The following is an 18,807-nucleotide window of genomic DNA, read 5'->3' as shown; positions in this document are numbered from 1 at the left end:
AACCGTTCCATGTCTGCCATCCCTCTCTGCCAATCCCTTCACTGACTTCCCATTCCCCAATGAATAAAATTGAAAACATTAATAATAACATATAAAGCCATTAATAACTCTGTCCCCAATTACATCAGCAATCTTGTCTCCAAATTTCACCCAAACTGTCCTCTCCGCTCTTCCCACAACCTCCTGCTCTCTAGCTCCCTTGTCTCCTCCTCCCATGCCTGTTTCCAGGCCTTCTCCAGAGCCTCCCCATCCTCTGGAATGCTCTACCCCAATCTATCCGACTACTGCCTACTCTGCTCAGTTTTAGGTGATCTCTGAAAACCTATCTCTTCACGGAAGCCTATCCTGCCTTTGCCTAATAACCAAATCTTATATTTCTCCCATCAGTTCGTCCCCCACAGTTATTACCTTTTGTACCACTAGCCCCTCCCTCTTAGATTGTAAGCTCCATGGAGGAGGACCCTCCTAACCCTCTTGTATTGAACTGTAGCATTGCTGTGTTGTCTCCCATTATATTGTAAAGCGCTGAGCTAACTGTTGGCACTACATAAATCCTGTATAATAATAATAATAATTACTAGTTCTGTTTATTTAATTAAACAGAAAAACCTGCCCTTTGACACTACATTGCCCTTGGATACTGCATGACTAGCTTCAAGCAGTGCATAACTCCCTTCTGACAAGCTATCTGAGATATTCCTCTACAAGCCCAAAGGTTGGATCTATGGGTCAGAACCGCATAAACATATTACTATCTACATCATTTTGGTTCAGTTGCACACAAACAACAGTTTGTTTATTTTTCTAATTGCCTTTAAATAAGTTTGCTGGTCCTTTAAAAAGTAAAAGAGTGAACAGAAGCCATGGACCCACCCACAAAGTTTAGTATGGGGCCTAAATTGCAAGTACGAGATCGGATTGCTTCCGAACAGCAAATCTTCAGAGCACTGATGAGGTGGACTCTGCTCATTCCAAACAAATAGAAGTAAGGGGGTAAAGAGACAGAAAAACACAGTAAGAAACAACTTTATGAAAAATACTGTAGATTATAGTTATAGGGCCTTTAAGTACTGGATGTGTGTGGATTTTTATGGAGAAAAAGGATAGCATTTGGTGTTACTTTAAGGGTCTGTGTTGATAGGTTTAGGTTTGATATCAGTGTTGGATACTTCTGAGATTATTTAGAATTTATTGACAGGTGCTTTTGACCTGCTGTTCTCCTACTTTGGAATGTATTTAACTTATTTTAAGTGGGTTTTGCATTCTCAGACTTTTATAGGAATGCAAAAACTACTTGAAGAGAGCAAAAGCTTGTTGAGACTGACTATGAGGTGGTTTTGATTGACTTTCACCCAATGTTTAATCATTTAGTAACTGGTAACTAGGAAACGTGAGTGAAAACCAATTGAAATGAATCCAAATGCCATAACATTCATATGTTTAATGCGGATCAAACAGAGCATTTGTTCCTTGGTTTTAATTAATAATACTGTATTGAAAAACAGGTAGTAGTACCACACCCTGGGGTCAAATTTTCACATTGCCACATTTGTGGTCAAGCTGCTCTAGAGAACTAAGACTTTGTGGAGTGCTGGATGAACTTACTGTATGAGTGGGCTCAACCAGGCTTTTGAAACAACAGGTCTTTATTCAGTGGGGGACAAGTGCCAGTTTGTCAAGTAAAAACAAGTGCTAGTTTCGTCTAGGAGGAGAACCTCAAGCAATTTCAGGTGTTTTCCTCCTGTCTAAGAAGTCTTCATAGTGACTCAGTATGTTACCTCAATACCTATTTGACATTCTTTTTTCTCAAAACATTTCTGTAAATTGAGAAAGCAGGATTTGAGTATTCTCATTATAGTTAAAAGGAGTTTGTGCCAACTTTGTTTCTAATATCTATTTTTCCATTTCTATTCAGAGTTTAAAGATACTGAAGAATGTAAAAAAAAGTAAGTATTTCCTCTTAATGTTTGTTGTATGAAAATAACTATTTAAATCTACATATGTTAATGCATTATAAAAATAACAGTCCCAATGAGGAATATTTTTAATTATTCATTAGTTATTTTTTATAAAATAGAAAATTAATTTATAGTGAAAAGGCATAATCCTTCCCACTTAAAGCATGCCTCAGTCTTAATCTACTGTCCTAGTAGGTTGGATGTTTTTTTCAGCTCTGCTGTTGTAAAGACTAGCCTGTGTTTTTTGGTATTTTTGTTAAATTTTTTTCATCAGTCTCGACTCTTTTCTACACCACTGCTGGAGTTTTTGCGTGGGTAGTTTGACAGTGACCTTTGGGCACTGGGTTCTGTGTGGAGCACTTTCCAGACTCAAGCAGGCCATAGACGGGCCAAAAAATTAACGAAATTTGTGTCAATCATCAAATCATTCGTTTTTTGCATCATTACTGTGCCAGCTGCGACACACGATTTTGTGCCACGATGGAAAGTGCCTGATCCAATATGGGTTTTTTTTTTAAAAACTTGAAACAATTGATGGCACAATCTTATGAGTTCTTTTCGTTTTTCGATCAACAGAACTTTTGTTTTTCTGCTGGTCTAAGGCCTGCTTTAGTTAAGCTCCAGACTGATTAAATTAGCTAGAGAAAGCTTTCCCCATCCAGAGCCGCAGACATTGGCTTTACATTGTACTGTCCCTGAAGACTCATGTAGCAAGTAGGTTGGTTGAGCAAAGCACCATTTTCATTGGTTGCTGGTCGCCATTATTTCCCATTTCCCACCAGCCTTGTCATGAGGGACTGAGCACTTATCTGGTGCGTCTTCAACTGGGCGGACTGTTTGGCACAAACTTTTTCCTGCTATATAGTATCGAATATATTATCAAGAAAGCATCTCTCCACTGCTGCAAAGATTCACATGGAACTTCAATCTTTTCCTACTGCCCACCTACAGAGACTTTAATCGTATCTGGCCATAGTTCCCTCCATTTGCCATTCCTCACCTTCTACAGGCTGTCTGAGTTTTGTGAGTACTTGAAACCTGGCCTCCCTGAACCTATACATTGCCTAACCTCTTTGCAGCCACAACATGAGGAGGAGGCCAGGGTTTTAGTCCCATTGTATCAGTGCTTGAGCTCACTTTCTGCTACAGGGTTGGGGGCGCACTTACTAGTGGTTCTGAGATCTGCAGCCTTGAGTCCTGTTGTCTTTTATTATTAAAGTTTCACCCATCTTCAGAGTCCTTCTGGGTTCTGTTGGGTGTAGCTTGATCCTGTGCCTACCTGGATGAGGTTTTTGTTACAGCCATGCAAGACTTTATAACTCAAATTACCCAGGTATTTGTTGATCCTGATAGTCAAGGGCACAAGCATCATCTATTGGCCTCTCTGGCATATTCTGTATCTGATTTGCCCACTACCTTAGCAGCTTCAAAGCAATTGGCCAAAGAGGTTCTGTCTGATTCTGAGTCTCTGATTCTGAGTCACGAACGCGGCGTCAGACCCCTGACCTTCTCACACAACTTGTGACCGAAGGACTAGCCAATCTGAAACCGCGATGTCACGTGCATAACAATGCTGCACCCAGCTGCACCCTGCACAACGATTTTCCAGCTAATTGGACCACAATGAATGTACCAGCAGCCTGGGAGCGATTGTTACTGGGTCAGGTTAATTACGCAATTAACCCTTCACACTGCCACCACCTCCTTTTTGGAAACTCGGCGATATCAGCTACAACACTATAATGGTTGAGATAATCATCTGTATAGCACGGTCACCGAAGACCGGTTATACAGAAGGTTAACCAAACACAGTAGCGCTCTTTTAGAGGCAGGAATTCGTAAGTTGCAATACAGAGCTATAGAAACAGTTCAACACTTTCAGAAAGAAAGATTTATTACTAAAAGGTCAAAAGGGTGCAATAAAAATATTTACAGAAAAAAGATGTAACCAATATATATATAAATATATAGAGAACAACAGCACAGCAAAGAGGTAACAGAAATGAGGTTAAAGGGTTAAAGTACTTGCCAATCAGCCTTGGGTTTGCAGATCAAGTTTCAAAGCAAAAGGGCATGTCTCCCAGGTTGGTTCTGATGGTAAAAGGGAGAATTCTTCAATTTAACTCTCTTAGGCCTGACAGCCCATTTTGTAGTTCCTAGCAGGGGGTGTCTCTGAAGTCAAGGACCAATGCCCCGTTTAGGGAGGGACAGTCTGGGCGTAGGCCTAAACTAGAGCCAAAATCTCTTATAGTCCATATTATGGCTCATAACTTTTCCTATGCACAAGTGACATTCCACCCGTGGGTAGATTATTATGAAGACGCATCTGAGGAATGATTAGATATGAAATATGAAATTATACATGGAATGGTTCAAGAGATCTTCTTTTCTGCTTTCCTATGTATCTCAGCCAAGGAGAGTGACATACCAAACTGTTGGTCTCCTCGTGGCCAATCTGAAGATATGCCTGGTCTTTATGTAAGGCTCTCATATTCCAAGATATGAGACATAGGGGAAAAATGGATTTTAAAAGTGTTATCTGATTCGTGCTCTTCTGGAATATCTTTGAACTCCTGGGAAGGCTTAGGTTATCCTTTATGAGGTGCTAAATTGCACAGCTCTCTAAGACAACCAGACACTTCAGCTCAAAACTGTTTTATAGCTTGGACTCCCTGCTGTGCCCCGGCCCGCCTGTGACACTTTTAACACACAGGCCATATGTCAATGTGTATGAACAGAGAGGAAGGGGGAGAATGAGGGGGAAATATGTTTGTCAGGATGGTTGACCCTTTGCCAAGATGGAGGTTGAAGCCAAAATGGTTGAACCGCGCCCATCTCTGGGTGTACGTTTGCTATACCTGGGGGAGGAACTACAGGTGAAATACTACTATCCAGGATTGGAGTAGGATCCAGGAGTGATCCTGAAAGCGAAGTGGCCCATTGGGTCGCCTAAAAGAGGTGAGCAGGCAATTTAGCAAGTGTGGATAAAGTGTGCAGACACTTTCAGGGATATCGTCACCATTGGCACGTTGCATGGTGTTCAGTCATTTGAAGCACTTATTTTTTGATTATTTATGGACTTTTTGAGATTATATGTGTGTATGTTTTATATGTGATTTGTTGTGTGGTCACTTTGGCACCAATCACTGTTGTCATATCCCCTGTTTATAGGGGTTCATGTCGTATCATTTTAAGTTGCTGTGATATTTATAAGAGTGATTTCACAATTGTGCAGCCAGATTTAACTGATTATAGGTCACTTATGTGACCACAGGTAACATTGGTTTGGGCACTTAATGCATGTTTATTGATATATTATTCATTTATTGGGGCACAGTGAATTATATTTATTTTCAGCACTATTGATTATTCATATATATTTTTTTGTTAGCGCTGCACTATTTTTGAGAATTAAGATATAACAATCCCCATAGATCTGGGGGACTGGAGCAGGGCCTGGTCTGCTGTAACCAAATGCTCTTTCAACACTGTCACTATGGAGGTGGCCTATAAAATTCTTCACCGCTGGTATTGTGTCCCGGCTTGCATAGCTCATTGGAACCCATCATGAAGTAATAGATGCTTCAGGGTCTGTGGCCAATGTGGGGATGAGATCCATTTATTCTTTATGCCCAATCTTAACATAAGGAAAAGCCAGCACTCCAAATAAACCTGCAACGGCTGTTTACTAATGTCCCATATCAGGAGAAACACCAGCATTTTGAGGGTACACAAACCCTCGTTTTCAAGGTGACAGACATCTTGGAAGTTTAGCTTAGCTTTGATCTGCATGGTGTCACTGTTTAGCATGGGGAATCTTGGCTAATGTGCTGGACTGTGGTACTATTTTGTAAAGTGTTTGATGCACATGCACTTTGAGGAACAATGCCTCTTCAGATCATCCCTAGATGTCCTCATCTGGTCTAAGAGCACTCATCTTCTCCAGCAAGAATTGTCTATTTTGTAACTACCTTAACTTCAACATCAAGACCCACCATGCTCGACTCCCCATCCACCTTCAAATTCTTGCACTCCAAGTCTACCAAATCCTCAAACAATTCTTTTCAAGGTGCACGCCCACTTTCCATGGTGGGGTAGCGTCTGTTGGTCAGATATTTGGGCATTTTGCATTCAAGATGCTTGGGTGCAGGAGGTGGTGTCCCAGGGCTACAAACTGGAGTTGTGTTCCCTGCCTTCCTTGCTTTTTCCCTTCAAACCGTCCTGTGTCTCCTCACAAATTGGCACATTTCAATCAGGCTTTCTCGGGCCTTGTGGACCAAGGTGTCATAGATGCAGTCCCAGGTGCAAAACAGTTTCCGGGGTTTTACTGCAACATGTTCACTGTACCAAAACCCAAGGGGGGCATTCACCACATCCTCAAACTCAAAGCCTTGAATGTTTTACTTTGGTTCCACAAATTTGGAATGCAATTAACCAGATCTTTCATTTCTTACTTTCATATGAGAGCAGGGGCGGACTGACCATTCAAACACTCGGGCACGGCCCGAGGGCCCGGGGTCAGTAGGGGGCCCCATGAAATGCCCCTGGTACCTTTTTATAGGCTTTTTTTTAGTGTGGGCAAAGACATAGGGGCCCCATGATCCCATATTGCCCGGGGGCCCCATGAGTTGTCAGTCTGCCCCTGTATGGGAGATGTTCTGGCTACTGAGGACATCAAAGATTCTTCCTTGCATGTTTCCATATTTCCAGTTGCCCTGTCATTTGGGTTTCTCTTCAGCACCTTATCACCAAAGCGCTGGCTCCAGTGTTAGCCCTGTAGTGCTCTCATAGCATATATACTGCTGATTACTTAGATGACCTCTTGTTGAGGAAACAATTGGCGAGGACTTTGTGGGGTGTTTCCCTGACTGTCCGGACATTACAGAACTTCAGGTGAATAGTTAAAAATTATTGCTGGAACAGAAGCATCACTTGGATATATTGGTCCTGTCCTTAACATATCTCAGGCCAAAGTGTTCCCTTCCCAGAGAAGCTTCAGACTTTTCATTCCCTCTCTACTCCCATTCTCAACATTACTTTCCATGTAGCTATCAACTCTGCAAGGCAAGTGTCTAAACTGCTGGTGGCCTTATCTTGCAAATAACTCTTTTTGGGATTGCATAGGGACAAGGTGATGTTATAGACCAGGACTTCCATCCTGCATAAAGTGGACTCTGTGTTTCATTTTAACCAGGACATTGTTCTCCTGTCCCTTGATTTAGCTCCAGTTCATCAAAAGGAAATTTCCCTCTGTCGTCTGTGGTTTGAGTTGTGCTAGTGTGTCTCTCAGCCACTGCTTCTTTAGAAAGACTGATTCCCTTTTTGTCACTCTGAACGGACCCTAAAAGGGCACCTGGCTTCTTATTCCATCATCTCTAGATGGCCCAGGCTCATTCTACTAGATCTGTGAGTGCTTTTCTATATCAGGCAACTGTTTCCCAGATTTTTAAGGCTGACGCCTGGTCTTCTGTTCACACATTCTTTAAGTTCTACTTGTTGAATAATTGTCTCATCTGATGCCAGCTTTGGGCATAAGGTCTTTTAAGTGTCTGTAGGCAGTGCCCAGTTCTGTTGTTTACATTGGGCCTGCTAGCATTTGTTTGTTGTATTGTTTTTGGACATCCCAAAGGTTTAAACCTTCCTGTGCCCTCCGTGTTAATGATCATGCCCTTGGTACTGCTGTGCTACAAAACTGAGACATGCTGTTGGTGGAAGGGTTATCTTTGGTTGGCTGATTTTTTTTTTTTTAGTTTGCCAGTGTCCAATCCTTCTGTAGGCAACTGTTCTACTTTCATACTGTCCTGTACACAAATACTGTACATCCCATAATAACATATTTAAAAAATGATAGTTAATATTTAATACAGTTTTATTTGCTAAGAATTAATCTTTAAATTCTTTCATAGATGTTTGCAGTTTGGCAAAATCAGAGTCTGATTCTTCTCAGTCAAGTGGTCCTCTTTCATTCCTAAACTTTGGTAAGGATTTTGTTAATGATCTTGTTCATGGACCTTATATAGTCAGCACAGTAACCAATATGATTTCAGTTATCTTCAGTTTAGTGTAGCAAGTAGAATTTCTAATTGATCAGTCCACAGGAGTTATTTCTATTAACAAGCTCCAAGGAGCAGGGCCCTCCTATCCCTCTTGTATTGAACTGTATAGTTGCTGTATTGTCTCCCGTTATATTGTAAAGCGCTGAGCAAACTGTTGGCGCTATATAAATCCTGTATAATAATAATCACATTGCTCTTTCTTCAAATAATATAAATATGAACAAACAGCTATGCTTCACAGGCCTCCTGCATTTATTCCAAAGACAAGGAAACCTGTGTTGAGAAAAAATATGGGGGCTACCATTGGCAACCTCTTCCTAAAATATTTGTTTTCTGCTTGTTTCTGTATTCAGTGCCTTCTGAACCAATGACCTGATACAAACATGCCAATTAGAAGGTCAGAGGGAAGTCAGATATGCAAAACTGCATTTGTATTGAGAATCAGGTGCTCACAAATAAAAGAGACATGGATGTGTATGACAACTAGCACTATGTGAAAGAGAGGTCAGCAGTAGCAACCTCGACACTCACTCAGTACAGGTGCCCTTTACACACAGATGTTTGTTTGCATTTCCTGAGGATACAGCACAGAACTGCTTCTGCATTTACATCAAACAAAGATTTTAACAGGAATGAGATTCAATTAGGGCATTGAAAATAATCACCTTTGTCATGCTAAGTGAATATCTGATAAACTAGGAATATATAAAATGAGAATAACTATTGCCCAATGTAGCCAATTTTGGTGGGAATGGGCTGCAGTTTTCATGCTCCCTGTCACCTTTTGATCAGAATCTCAGATGATTGTCTGTGCCTGTGTTGATGCCACTTTGGACTTGTGTCAATGGCATGCTTGACATTGTTTGTGATATTTCTGAGATCATTCAGAATTCATTGATAGGTTAATTTGATGTGCAGTTGACCTTCTAATCTGCATGTGACTTGTTTTAAGCGAGCCATACATGAGTCGAATTCTGAACGGATTTTGTTTTGAAAATTGTAGTTATGAATTTTTGTTTGAATTTCACACCATTAATGAGCCGCAGCAATAGCCAATTTTTGCACAGGCTTCGAATTTGAGTGGACATGATGACATTTTTTTTAAAAACGAACAAATTTCTAATCAATGATGGGAGAACTGTGCGAGAAATATAATTAAAAAAGAAATGGGCATTTTACCTGGAAAGTAAAGAATATTCCCGGCCACAAAATTTATTTTCTGTAGCAACATGAAGTGAAATTGAAGGCTTGGTTGGTCAAATTTCAAAATCAATAGTCGCACCAATTTGTTCGGAATTCGACCCATGTATGACCTGCACTATCCTGGTTTTGCAATCTGATGGAAATGTATGGGAGTACAAAGCCTGCTTGAAGTTAACAAAAGCTCATCAACACAGGCCCTAGAAATATAAGAAAGTTGGCTGAGATAAATTGCTACCAGGAAAGAAAAAAATATCTGCATGATAAATGCAATCAAAAGTATTATACTTTTATTTGAAACACTTTTTTTTTTTGTTTTTAAAGCCCAGCTTTAGCCAGTGTTTTTTCAGTTTTTTCTGTATTATACCCAATAGATTGGGTATGATGCAGAACATCTGTCAGTTTTTTATTATTGTCTGTGTCCTCAGTGGGGATATCTTTTCTCATAACCTATCACAGTGACACCAAGGCAGGAAATGAGAGGTGCTGCTGTCAGTTCCATATGCCATGGAGTACTATAAAAATATGCCAACTCTTCTAAGCCCTCCTCATTATATATACACTGCTCAAAAAAAATTAAAGGAACATTTTGAAAACACATCAGATCTCAATGAGGAAAAATATCATGCTGGATATCTATACTGATTTGGACTGGGTAATGTGTTAGGAACGTAAGGATGCTCCATCATTTGATGGAAATGAAAATGATCAACCTACAGAGGACTAAATTCAAAGACATCCCTAAAATCAAAGTAAAAAAATGATGCAGCAGGCTAGTCCATTTTGCTGAAATTTCATTGCAGCAACTCAAAATGGTACTCAGTAGTTTGTATGGCCCCTATGTGCTTGTATGCATGCCTGACAGCTTCGGGGTATACTCCTAACGAGACGACGAATGGTGTCCTGGTGTATTTCCTCCCAGATCTGGACCAGGGCATCACTGAGCTTCTGGAAAATCTGAGGTTCAACCTGGCGGCGGCGGATGGACCGAAACATGATGTCCCAGAGGTGTTCTATTGGATTTAGGCTAGGCGACCCTGGGGGCCATTCAGTGGTATCAATTCCTCCATCCTCCAGGAACTGCCTGCATATTCTCGCCACATGAGGCCGGGCATTGTTGTGCACCAGGAGGAACCCAGGAGCCACTGCACCAGTGTAGGGTCTGACAATGGGTCCAAGGATTTCATCCCCATATCTAGTGGCAATCAGGGTGCCATTGCCTAGCCTGTACAGGTCTGTGTGTCCTTCCATGGATATGCCTCCCCAGACCATCACTGACCCATCACCAAACCGGTCATGCTGAATGATATTACAGGCAGCATAACATTCTCCACAGCTTCTCCAGACCCTTTCACATCTGTCACATGTGCTCAGGGTGAATCTGCTCCCATCTTAAGCATAAGGCATCAGTGGCAGACCTGCCAATTCTGGTGTTCAATGGCAAATGCCAATCGAGCTCTATGGTACCGGGCAGTGAGCACAGGGTCCACTAGAGGACGTCGGGCCTTCAGGTTACCCTTATGAAGTCTGTTTCTAATTGTTTGATCAGAGACATTCACACCAGTGGCCTGCTGAAGGTAATTTTGTAGGGTGCTGGCAGTGCGCATCCTGTTCCTCCTTGCACAAAGGAGCAGATACCGGTCCTGCTGCTGTCTAACTGCCTGTCTCCTGGAATCACCTCCATGCTCTTTCGACTGTGCTGGGAGACACAGAAAACATTCTGGCAATGGCACGTATTGATGTGCCATCCTGGATGAGTTGGACTGCCCGTGCAAACTCTGTAGTGTCCAGGTACCGCTGCATGCTACTAGTAGTGACACAGACCCTATCCAAATGCAAAACTAGTGAAAAACAGTCAGAAAAGATGAGCAGGGCGAAAAATGTCCTGTAAAAACCATTCCTGTTTTGGGGCCTGTCTCATTGTTGCCCATCTAGTGCACCTGTTGTTAATTTCATTAACATCAAAGCAGCTGAAACTGATTACAAACCCCCTCTGGTGCTTAACTGACCTGATCAGTATCTCAGGAGTCTAATTGACTTGATACTACACTCTGATTAAAAAGTGTTTCTTTAATTTTTTTTGAGCAATGTGTATATATATATATATATATATATATATATAAAATAAATGTGTTTTTGCCACTCCCTCTGTTCCTGTCAGAAGTCAGAATAATAATCCCAATAATATCTCATCCTTTTGACACCCTATCACTGTAACAGTAAGGGTAAGTTTCTCCAAAAGGGAACTCAGATGGTCTGAGGTTCTAAACTTTTTCTACTATATCCAAAAACGAACAAAAAGTTTTGGCTAGAGCTGGACTTTAATTACATAAAAAAAACACACACAAAAAGATAATTTTGGTTTATATTATTTTTCTTTCTATTTCTAGGATTTGGGAATCGATTCGCTAAACCAAAGGGTCCTAGAAATCCACCAACAACATGGAAGATTTAACGCAACCCACCATGTGCACATTGGAACCTCCGTCACTTCCCATTTCCACTGTCATTAGACAGTTCTAAAAATGTTATGCCACAATTTAACTGGAAAACATTACAAACCTGAGCTGTTCCTTTCCTATATTTGGGCTCATATGTAGAATTCAGGGTTTGCAAAGCTTTTACGATACACATAGACAGAGTGCACCTTTTGCTATGCACTTCTCTAAAAGTTTGAAAATGCCTCTGTTCTTAATTACTGGAGGTATTTCATTATCCTAAATGTAAAATGTGCAGACATTATGGCAATCAGAAATTTATAATGCAGTTTCCAACTTAGAAGTGCATTATTGTGAAGAGGACTCAAGTATTGTATATGTGTACATATTAGGTTTCTTTACATATCTCCTGTGTTTGCTGAAGATGAGAACTAACTGGCATGATACCTTGATGGGTGTATAAAAATAAGTCATATCAATGAATCAAACCATGTCGTTTGGCCTTCACATTTTGCAGCCCTGCATTCAACCGCTGCAATGTCTTGGTCAGCCATTGTAAATAACTAATGCCTCCTAGTCTAGCATACCTCCTCTTACCTGGAGATGATAAATGAATTGCCTTTTATCTTGCAATGGACAATTGTGACCAAGTGAGTGTTATTAAAGCCCAAGGCTGGCCATGGATAGATATTTTCTTTTTTGTTCAGCTAGTGTGCTGAATGAAAAAAAAAACAATGGATTCCTTCCTCCATGCAATTGAGGTGGATAGAGGATTCCTCCTGCTGAAACATTGGAGTTGATTTACTAAAGGTAAATAAGCTGTGCACTCCAAGTGCAGTTGCTCTAGATCTGACGGGAACATGCGAGGAAAATTAAAAAAACAGAATTTTTACTGGACACATGATTAGATGAAAGAAATCAGCAGAACTTCGCCTCATTTCAGATCTTCCTCTTGGATCTAAAGCAACTGCACTTGCAGTGCACACCCTATTTGCCTTTTGTAAACCAACCAGATTGTATTCTGACAGCAGGGAAACTCTGCAGTTAGAATGCACTGATCAGTGTCTACAGCCGCTGTTCGAGAAAAATTTCCCAACAAACTCATTAGTTCAACTTCTGTCAAGCGGGGGCAGCCACATATGGATCAAAATTTGATCCATCCATGACCAGCTTACAGTAAGGCTAGGATCACACCTATGCAGTTTGCATTTGACCCGTTTCTGAATTGCGTTTTGCCGTATTTTGCATTTTTTTTTCTTGTTGCTAGGCAGATTTAAAACGCATCAAAAACGCTGCAAAAATGCAGCAAAAAGCACTACATGCTTTTCTGCAGTGTTCCCATTGAAGTCTATAGAACCAGAAATGCAACTTTTTGCATTCAAAAAAGTCCCCGACCCTTTCCAAAAAACACACCGGGTGAAAACACGGAAATGTGAAAGTTTCCTATAGGAAATCATGGTAAATGGACTGTAGTGCATTTCTCCAAAACGTGAAGCACTACGGAAAACTTTTAAGTGTGAACCTAGGGTAACTCCAGGTTTCTTGTGACTTTAAATAGTGTGACCCAAAGAAACTATTTGCTTCACTAACAGATGCACAAGTTGTGAGTGCAGTATAAACTGTATATAGCATCAGCGCTGTGTTTCAGCAGCAGTACAGGGACTTCCCATCCCACTCCTGGAACAGAATTGAGTTAGACTGAGAGCTGTTCAGCCATTTACAGGAATCATTGTATTTCTGTAAAGAATACAGGGCTTCTTCTGATTCTCTGAGTTGGAGAGGTCGGCAGATTACACCATGCTCTTCACCTCAGCCAATCAGAGCAAGCCTTGTATTCATGGATGACCTACAATACTTTTTGTGAATGGCCGAGCAGTGCTCAGTCCTACTTTTATTCTAGGAGCGGGACAGGAAGTCCCCATCCCACGGCCATAACACAGCGCTGCATACCTTTTAATAGAAATGGAAGTAACAGGTTCCCTCATATAGTACAACGCTATCATCATTCTAAATCAATATCATAGAGTCCAACATTTTATAAAAAATGGAAAAAATAAGTGAAAGCTGTATAGTGTATGTAGGTGAAGCTACAGACTATTAATTCAGCACGGAGGCATCAGCTGGTGAAGAAGATAGTTCTGAACTTGGAAGCTTGATCCAAACAAACTATAGAGAGAAGGAACCCTGGAATTAGATTTTGCTCTAGGCAGATTTAAAAGGCACAACTTAGCAGATGTATAATCATTAATACATCAATAAATGTATATTTTTAAATTCAAGCATTGTAGACAAGCAGTGCTGGTATAGCAGAGATGGAGTGTTTGAGGGAGAGGCAGCACTAACAGCTAATCAGTGCAAATGATAACCAGCAGCTTGTTAATTGTAAAAAAAAAAAAATCAGAGAGATCAACTCATCACTATGCTGCTTCTCCTTTCACTGTCCAGTAACAGGCAGGGGTGCACCCAAAAAAAACCTGGGCTCAAAGGTAGTGAGTTGAATGATGCTGGTCATCACACTGAAGAGATCTATATGTATGATCTATCTATACAGCGCTGAGCAAACCTTTTAGCGCTATATAAATACTGTATAATAATAATAATCTAGCAGCAGAAAAAGTAATGCAGGGAAATCTCTTCATTGATCGTGACTATAGGAGCACAAGTTGGTAACTTTAATTATCTTGTAACCGCTTCCCGTCCGCCCTATATCAGAAATACTGCTACATGGGTATGCAAAATCACGCATATATACATGATTTTGCAGTTCCAGGTAGGGGGGCATGCGCGCCCTACCTGCGCCTCCATTTGCGGCCTCGGCTGTCAATCACCGTGTCCCGGCTGGTGATTACCCGCATGCACCCGGTGATCGCCGAGTATTACTGACGGGGGAGAGAACTGTATGTAAACAATACAGTTCTCTCCCCTGTCAGCTCCTGCACCCTGCTTTCTATGGCTCTGCATAGTGGAGCCATACAAAGCAGTGTGCTTCCAGTTGAAAGCACACACAGCAGATAATGTGAAACAGCACACAGTTAACCCTTTGATCGCCCCACATGTTAACCCCTTCCTGCCCAGTGCCATTAGTGTCAGTGTTTTTTATTAGCACTGATCACTGTATTGGCGTCACTGGGGATGTCAGTAACACCAAACCAGTACCCCCTAGTGTCAAAATGCCCGCTTCAGTCCCACTATAAGTCACTGATCGCTGCCATTACTAATAAAAAAAAAATGTAAACCAATTAATTTATACGTATTGAGGTTTTTTTTTTAGCAAAGACGTAGCAGAATAGATTTTAACATTTTTTTATTGGACATGTTTAATAGCAAAAAAGTCAAACATATTGTATTTTTCTCAAAATAGGCGTTTTTTTGTTTATAACGTAAAAAATTAAAAAATGCACAGGCAATCAAATACCACCGAAAGAAAGCTCTATTTTATGGGAAAAAAGGACGTAAATTTAATTTGTATGCAGCATTGCATGAGTGCGCAATTGTCAGTTAAAGTAACGGAGCGCCGTAACACAAACAATGGCCTGGTCAGGAAGGGGGGTAAATCCTCTGAAGAGCAAGTGGTTAATGAGCTATTCATTTTCATCCTGTTGGTTGGAGTTCTGCTTAAAGCAGAACTGTATGTATATATAAAAAACACGCCCATTTATGTATTTATTAAAATAATTATATATATTTTTATATAGTATTGCAGTCTATCTCTTTATTGATATTGTGCAATCCTGTGCACACTTGGGCCAAGGAAGGAAGGGAGAGTATTGTAAGCCACTTAGACTGCATTGCACAGTGCTGACAATCTAAAGCCCAATACACACGATGAGAATATTGGACAAATGATTATCTGGGGGTTTTTTTTTTGCATGCTAGTGTCATATCAAAAGTGAAGAGGTTACTAAAGTTACAAAAAATCTTGCACGCCAGAAAGAAAATTCGGAAGGGATGTAATGTATTTGTATTGTATTTTTGAATGAAAAGTGTACTGCTTAAATGAAAATTGTATGATCTGGTATCGTATAAGAAAAATTTGTTGTGCTTGTCCCTTCAGATAATTTCAGATGAAAGTTGTGTACTAACAATCAGATTATGGTACGATAGCTTTGAAAGCTGTATTTTTTTTCAAGATTTTCTGTTCTTGTGTACTAGGCTTAAGATTGGAAGCTTGCAGGTAGGCCGTGACCAAGTTTGTATTACTTAATTGCAGAGCAGGGACCAGGCTAACTTATCCAGCAGGGGTTCCTGGGTCACAAAATTGGCTAAGTAGAATATTATGTCTTTAAGCAGATAAGATACTACACACGTATGTATTTCAAATGTAAATTTAGATGTTTGTTCACAGTTGAATAAAGATTGAGAAAAAAATACAAATGTTTCTGTTGACTATATACTATCATAATAATGGTAAATGTAAGATTATTTATGTTGGGTATACATATTTTAAATACAAAACTCTTTATCTTTTTAATTTTGTTTCTGTGTCATTTCACAATATGGCCATACCTATATTATACAACATTCAACAGCCAATACAGCAGTTAAAAGAAAGCTAACTAGATCCTAGATCCTAAGTTTCAGATTTTGTCATCTTTAGTTAAGATCATTTCATTAGTTCAATTGCTATTTGGGTCACTAGGTAGGGAAACGCAGCTATTGATGGAACTGATGTTTTCCAGCATTTTGCAGGAAGGGGTCTATGCTTGTTTGGGTCTCATTTAAAAAGTGTCAGTAGTAAGAACTGTCATTTTTTTACTACAGCCACCAAGTAAATGCTTGCCTATCTTAGAAAATAAAAGCCGTAATCAGAAAGTATGGATATGAATGGAGGTTGTAGGTGACTAAAACTGATCACCCTAAACCCTCATGGACATTCCATAAGAAACAGTGAGCTCACAAGGAAGAACAAACAAAATTCCTGAGTAGGTGTTTACAGCAGTGCATCAATACCATAGTATAATGTGTCCCTGCCACAGGAAACCAATAAATGTTATCTACCAAACGCTATAGGCCTTTTGCTCCAGTGTAGTACCTTATTTTTGTAGTGCTACCAGGGGCGGGCTGACAACTCATGGGGCCCCCGGGCAATAGGGGATCATGGGGCCCCTGTGTCCTTGCCCACACTCAAAGCACCCCCATAAAAGCCTATAAAAAGGTACCAGGGGCATTTTATGGGGCCCCCTACTGACCCCAGGCCCTCGGGCAGTGCCCGAGTGCTCGAATGGTCAGTCCGCCCCTGAGTGCTACCCTCTTGAGGGCCCCCTAGGCTCTGCACAACCAGGCAACATGCATATTCCACACTTTCATCCACAGTCAGTAAACAGTCCATGAGCTTGTTTTATTGTTGTTTAATTAGGGGGTTAACAACTTGGATGGGGCATATGGGATGCCCAATGGAACTGAAACAACTTTGCGGACAACGTTTTAGACACAAAAAGGCAAAAATCCAGCAAAAAGCACAGAAGACCAGATCCTAGACTCTCTATTGCTTCAGGAGTGGCTCTTCCTTTCTGACAAATCGACACACAGTATTTGCAAGGAGCACTTGGTCCCCTTAAATGAACCGCCTTCTGACCCCAAATGAAAATCTCCTCATCCACTTTGTTGTCTTGAGAGTATCTCAAGGCAAGGGATTCCAAGACACACTAATAATGCAGTCCCAGGGAGAACTATTTGGGTACTGCACCTGAACGCCCTCTCCCTTCTTTGACCCAGGGGGTGTAGACGTACTCACACTGCCCTGTTCCTGTAGCTTTAAAGGTTGGCGCTGCTTTCAGGGCTTACGCTGGGCTGGCTTCTGTTGTCTTCTAAATTATGACAATTATAGCGTTTCTTTTCCCAGAGAGATTTAATGGGCTCAATGACAGTCCATAAAGCATAAATCCAGGTGAATACTTGTAAATATTACAACGAACATTACTTTTCCTGTAGCAATTAATCCAACGATTCTTTTCCAGAGAGATGAATTTATTCGGATAAAGATATTTGTTACAGATAACAGAAATCCAGCTGAATACTTGTAAATATTACAACAAACAACAACCCTCAAAGTCCCATTTAAGATACTTCATATCAAACATGGAGATACTACACCGTCCAGCATTTGTCTAATCTATAATATTCACCTAGGTAGCTTCCATCTCTGCAATAATGCAAGTTATGATCTATACCTGTGCTCCCACATTAAAGACAGGAAGAAAATAAATTAGAGTCCCGGCACCAATGTTGTCTTCAAAATATATGAGGTCCACACAGAAACAGTTCATAAGACAAATCTGTTGTCGTATATCAATGATGGAGGACGTATGACCAGTGTATATTTATAAATGTACTTTTCCTGCAGCAACTAACAGTTCTTTTCCAGAGAGATGCATTGAATCAGTTCAGCAACAGTTCATAAGACAGAGGTACAGACAAGGCAGATGACAGGATACTTGGAATATTCATGCAATCATTAGAAATCTTCAGAGAACTCCTGTCTCCTGTGACCCCACAACCAAAAAGAAGCTTCCTTAATATACACATTTTTCCCCATTCAGTACAATGGCAAGCACTTTTAGGAGCCCCTTTGATCTTATGTGTCTAGACCTAGAACAGCTGTATGCATAGATTTTAATTGAGAAGTTAAATAGATATTCCTTGTCTTGTTTATGGCAAATCTGCTGTCTTCACCATAAACAAGCACACCATGAATATTTAAGACCTTTTCCAATCTATTTGCAAATAACCTGCTCTGAAATGTCCCCTGATTCTCCACATATTTACCCAAAAACTGGTTAACCCAACAAAACAAAGATAAGGTAATTACCTTGTGCATAAATTAACATAGTAAGGAGTTCTTGGCTATCATTTTGGTGTGTAAAATATGCAGTTGATCTGGCCCACTATGAATGCCAACTTCACATACATGAATATGAGTATATTTACTCATATTTTATATATATAGTTATATCAATGATACGCACATTTTATATGCCTACAGCTTCTTCCCCTGCTGACAGGTAGACTGTGGGACAGTGAAAATCCTTATTTCCAGCTTCCAGCCTGTAGACCATGGGTGTCAAACTGATGGACCTCCAACTGTTGCCAAACTACAAGCCCCATGAGGCATTGCAAGACTGATAGTTACAAGCATGACTCCCAAAGGCAGAGGCA

General features: G+C 40.5%; 1 protein-coding gene across 1 annotated transcript in view; it reads left to right on the top strand.

Annotated features, from left to right (window-relative positions):
* Nucleotides 1-16,123, top strand: part of PTPN22 (protein tyrosine phosphatase non-receptor type 22) — a 172,035-nt gene extending 155,912 nt beyond the window's left edge. Inside the window, exons 19-21 of the mRNA XM_089681073.1 lie at nt 1,916-1,946; nt 7,865-7,936; nt 11,605-16,123. Of these exons, the coding sequence (XP_089537199.1) occupies nt 1,916-1,946; nt 7,865-7,936; nt 11,605-11,669 (168 nt within the window). The 3' untranslated portion in view covers nt 11,670-16,123. The remainder of the gene's footprint in view (nt 1-1,915; nt 1,947-7,864; nt 7,937-11,604) is intronic.
* Nucleotides 16,124-18,807: the final 2,684 nt, after the last annotated feature.

Source organism: Staurois parvus, unplaced genomic scaffold, assembly GCF_062004578.1.
Source record: "Staurois parvus isolate SC_StPar_1 unplaced genomic scaffold, SC_StPar_1.0 ptg000258l, whole genome shotgun sequence".
Taxonomy (NCBI): Eukaryota; Metazoa; Chordata; class Amphibia; order Anura; family Ranidae; genus Staurois; species Staurois parvus.
This window is presented reverse-complemented; position numbering and strand designations above follow the sequence as displayed.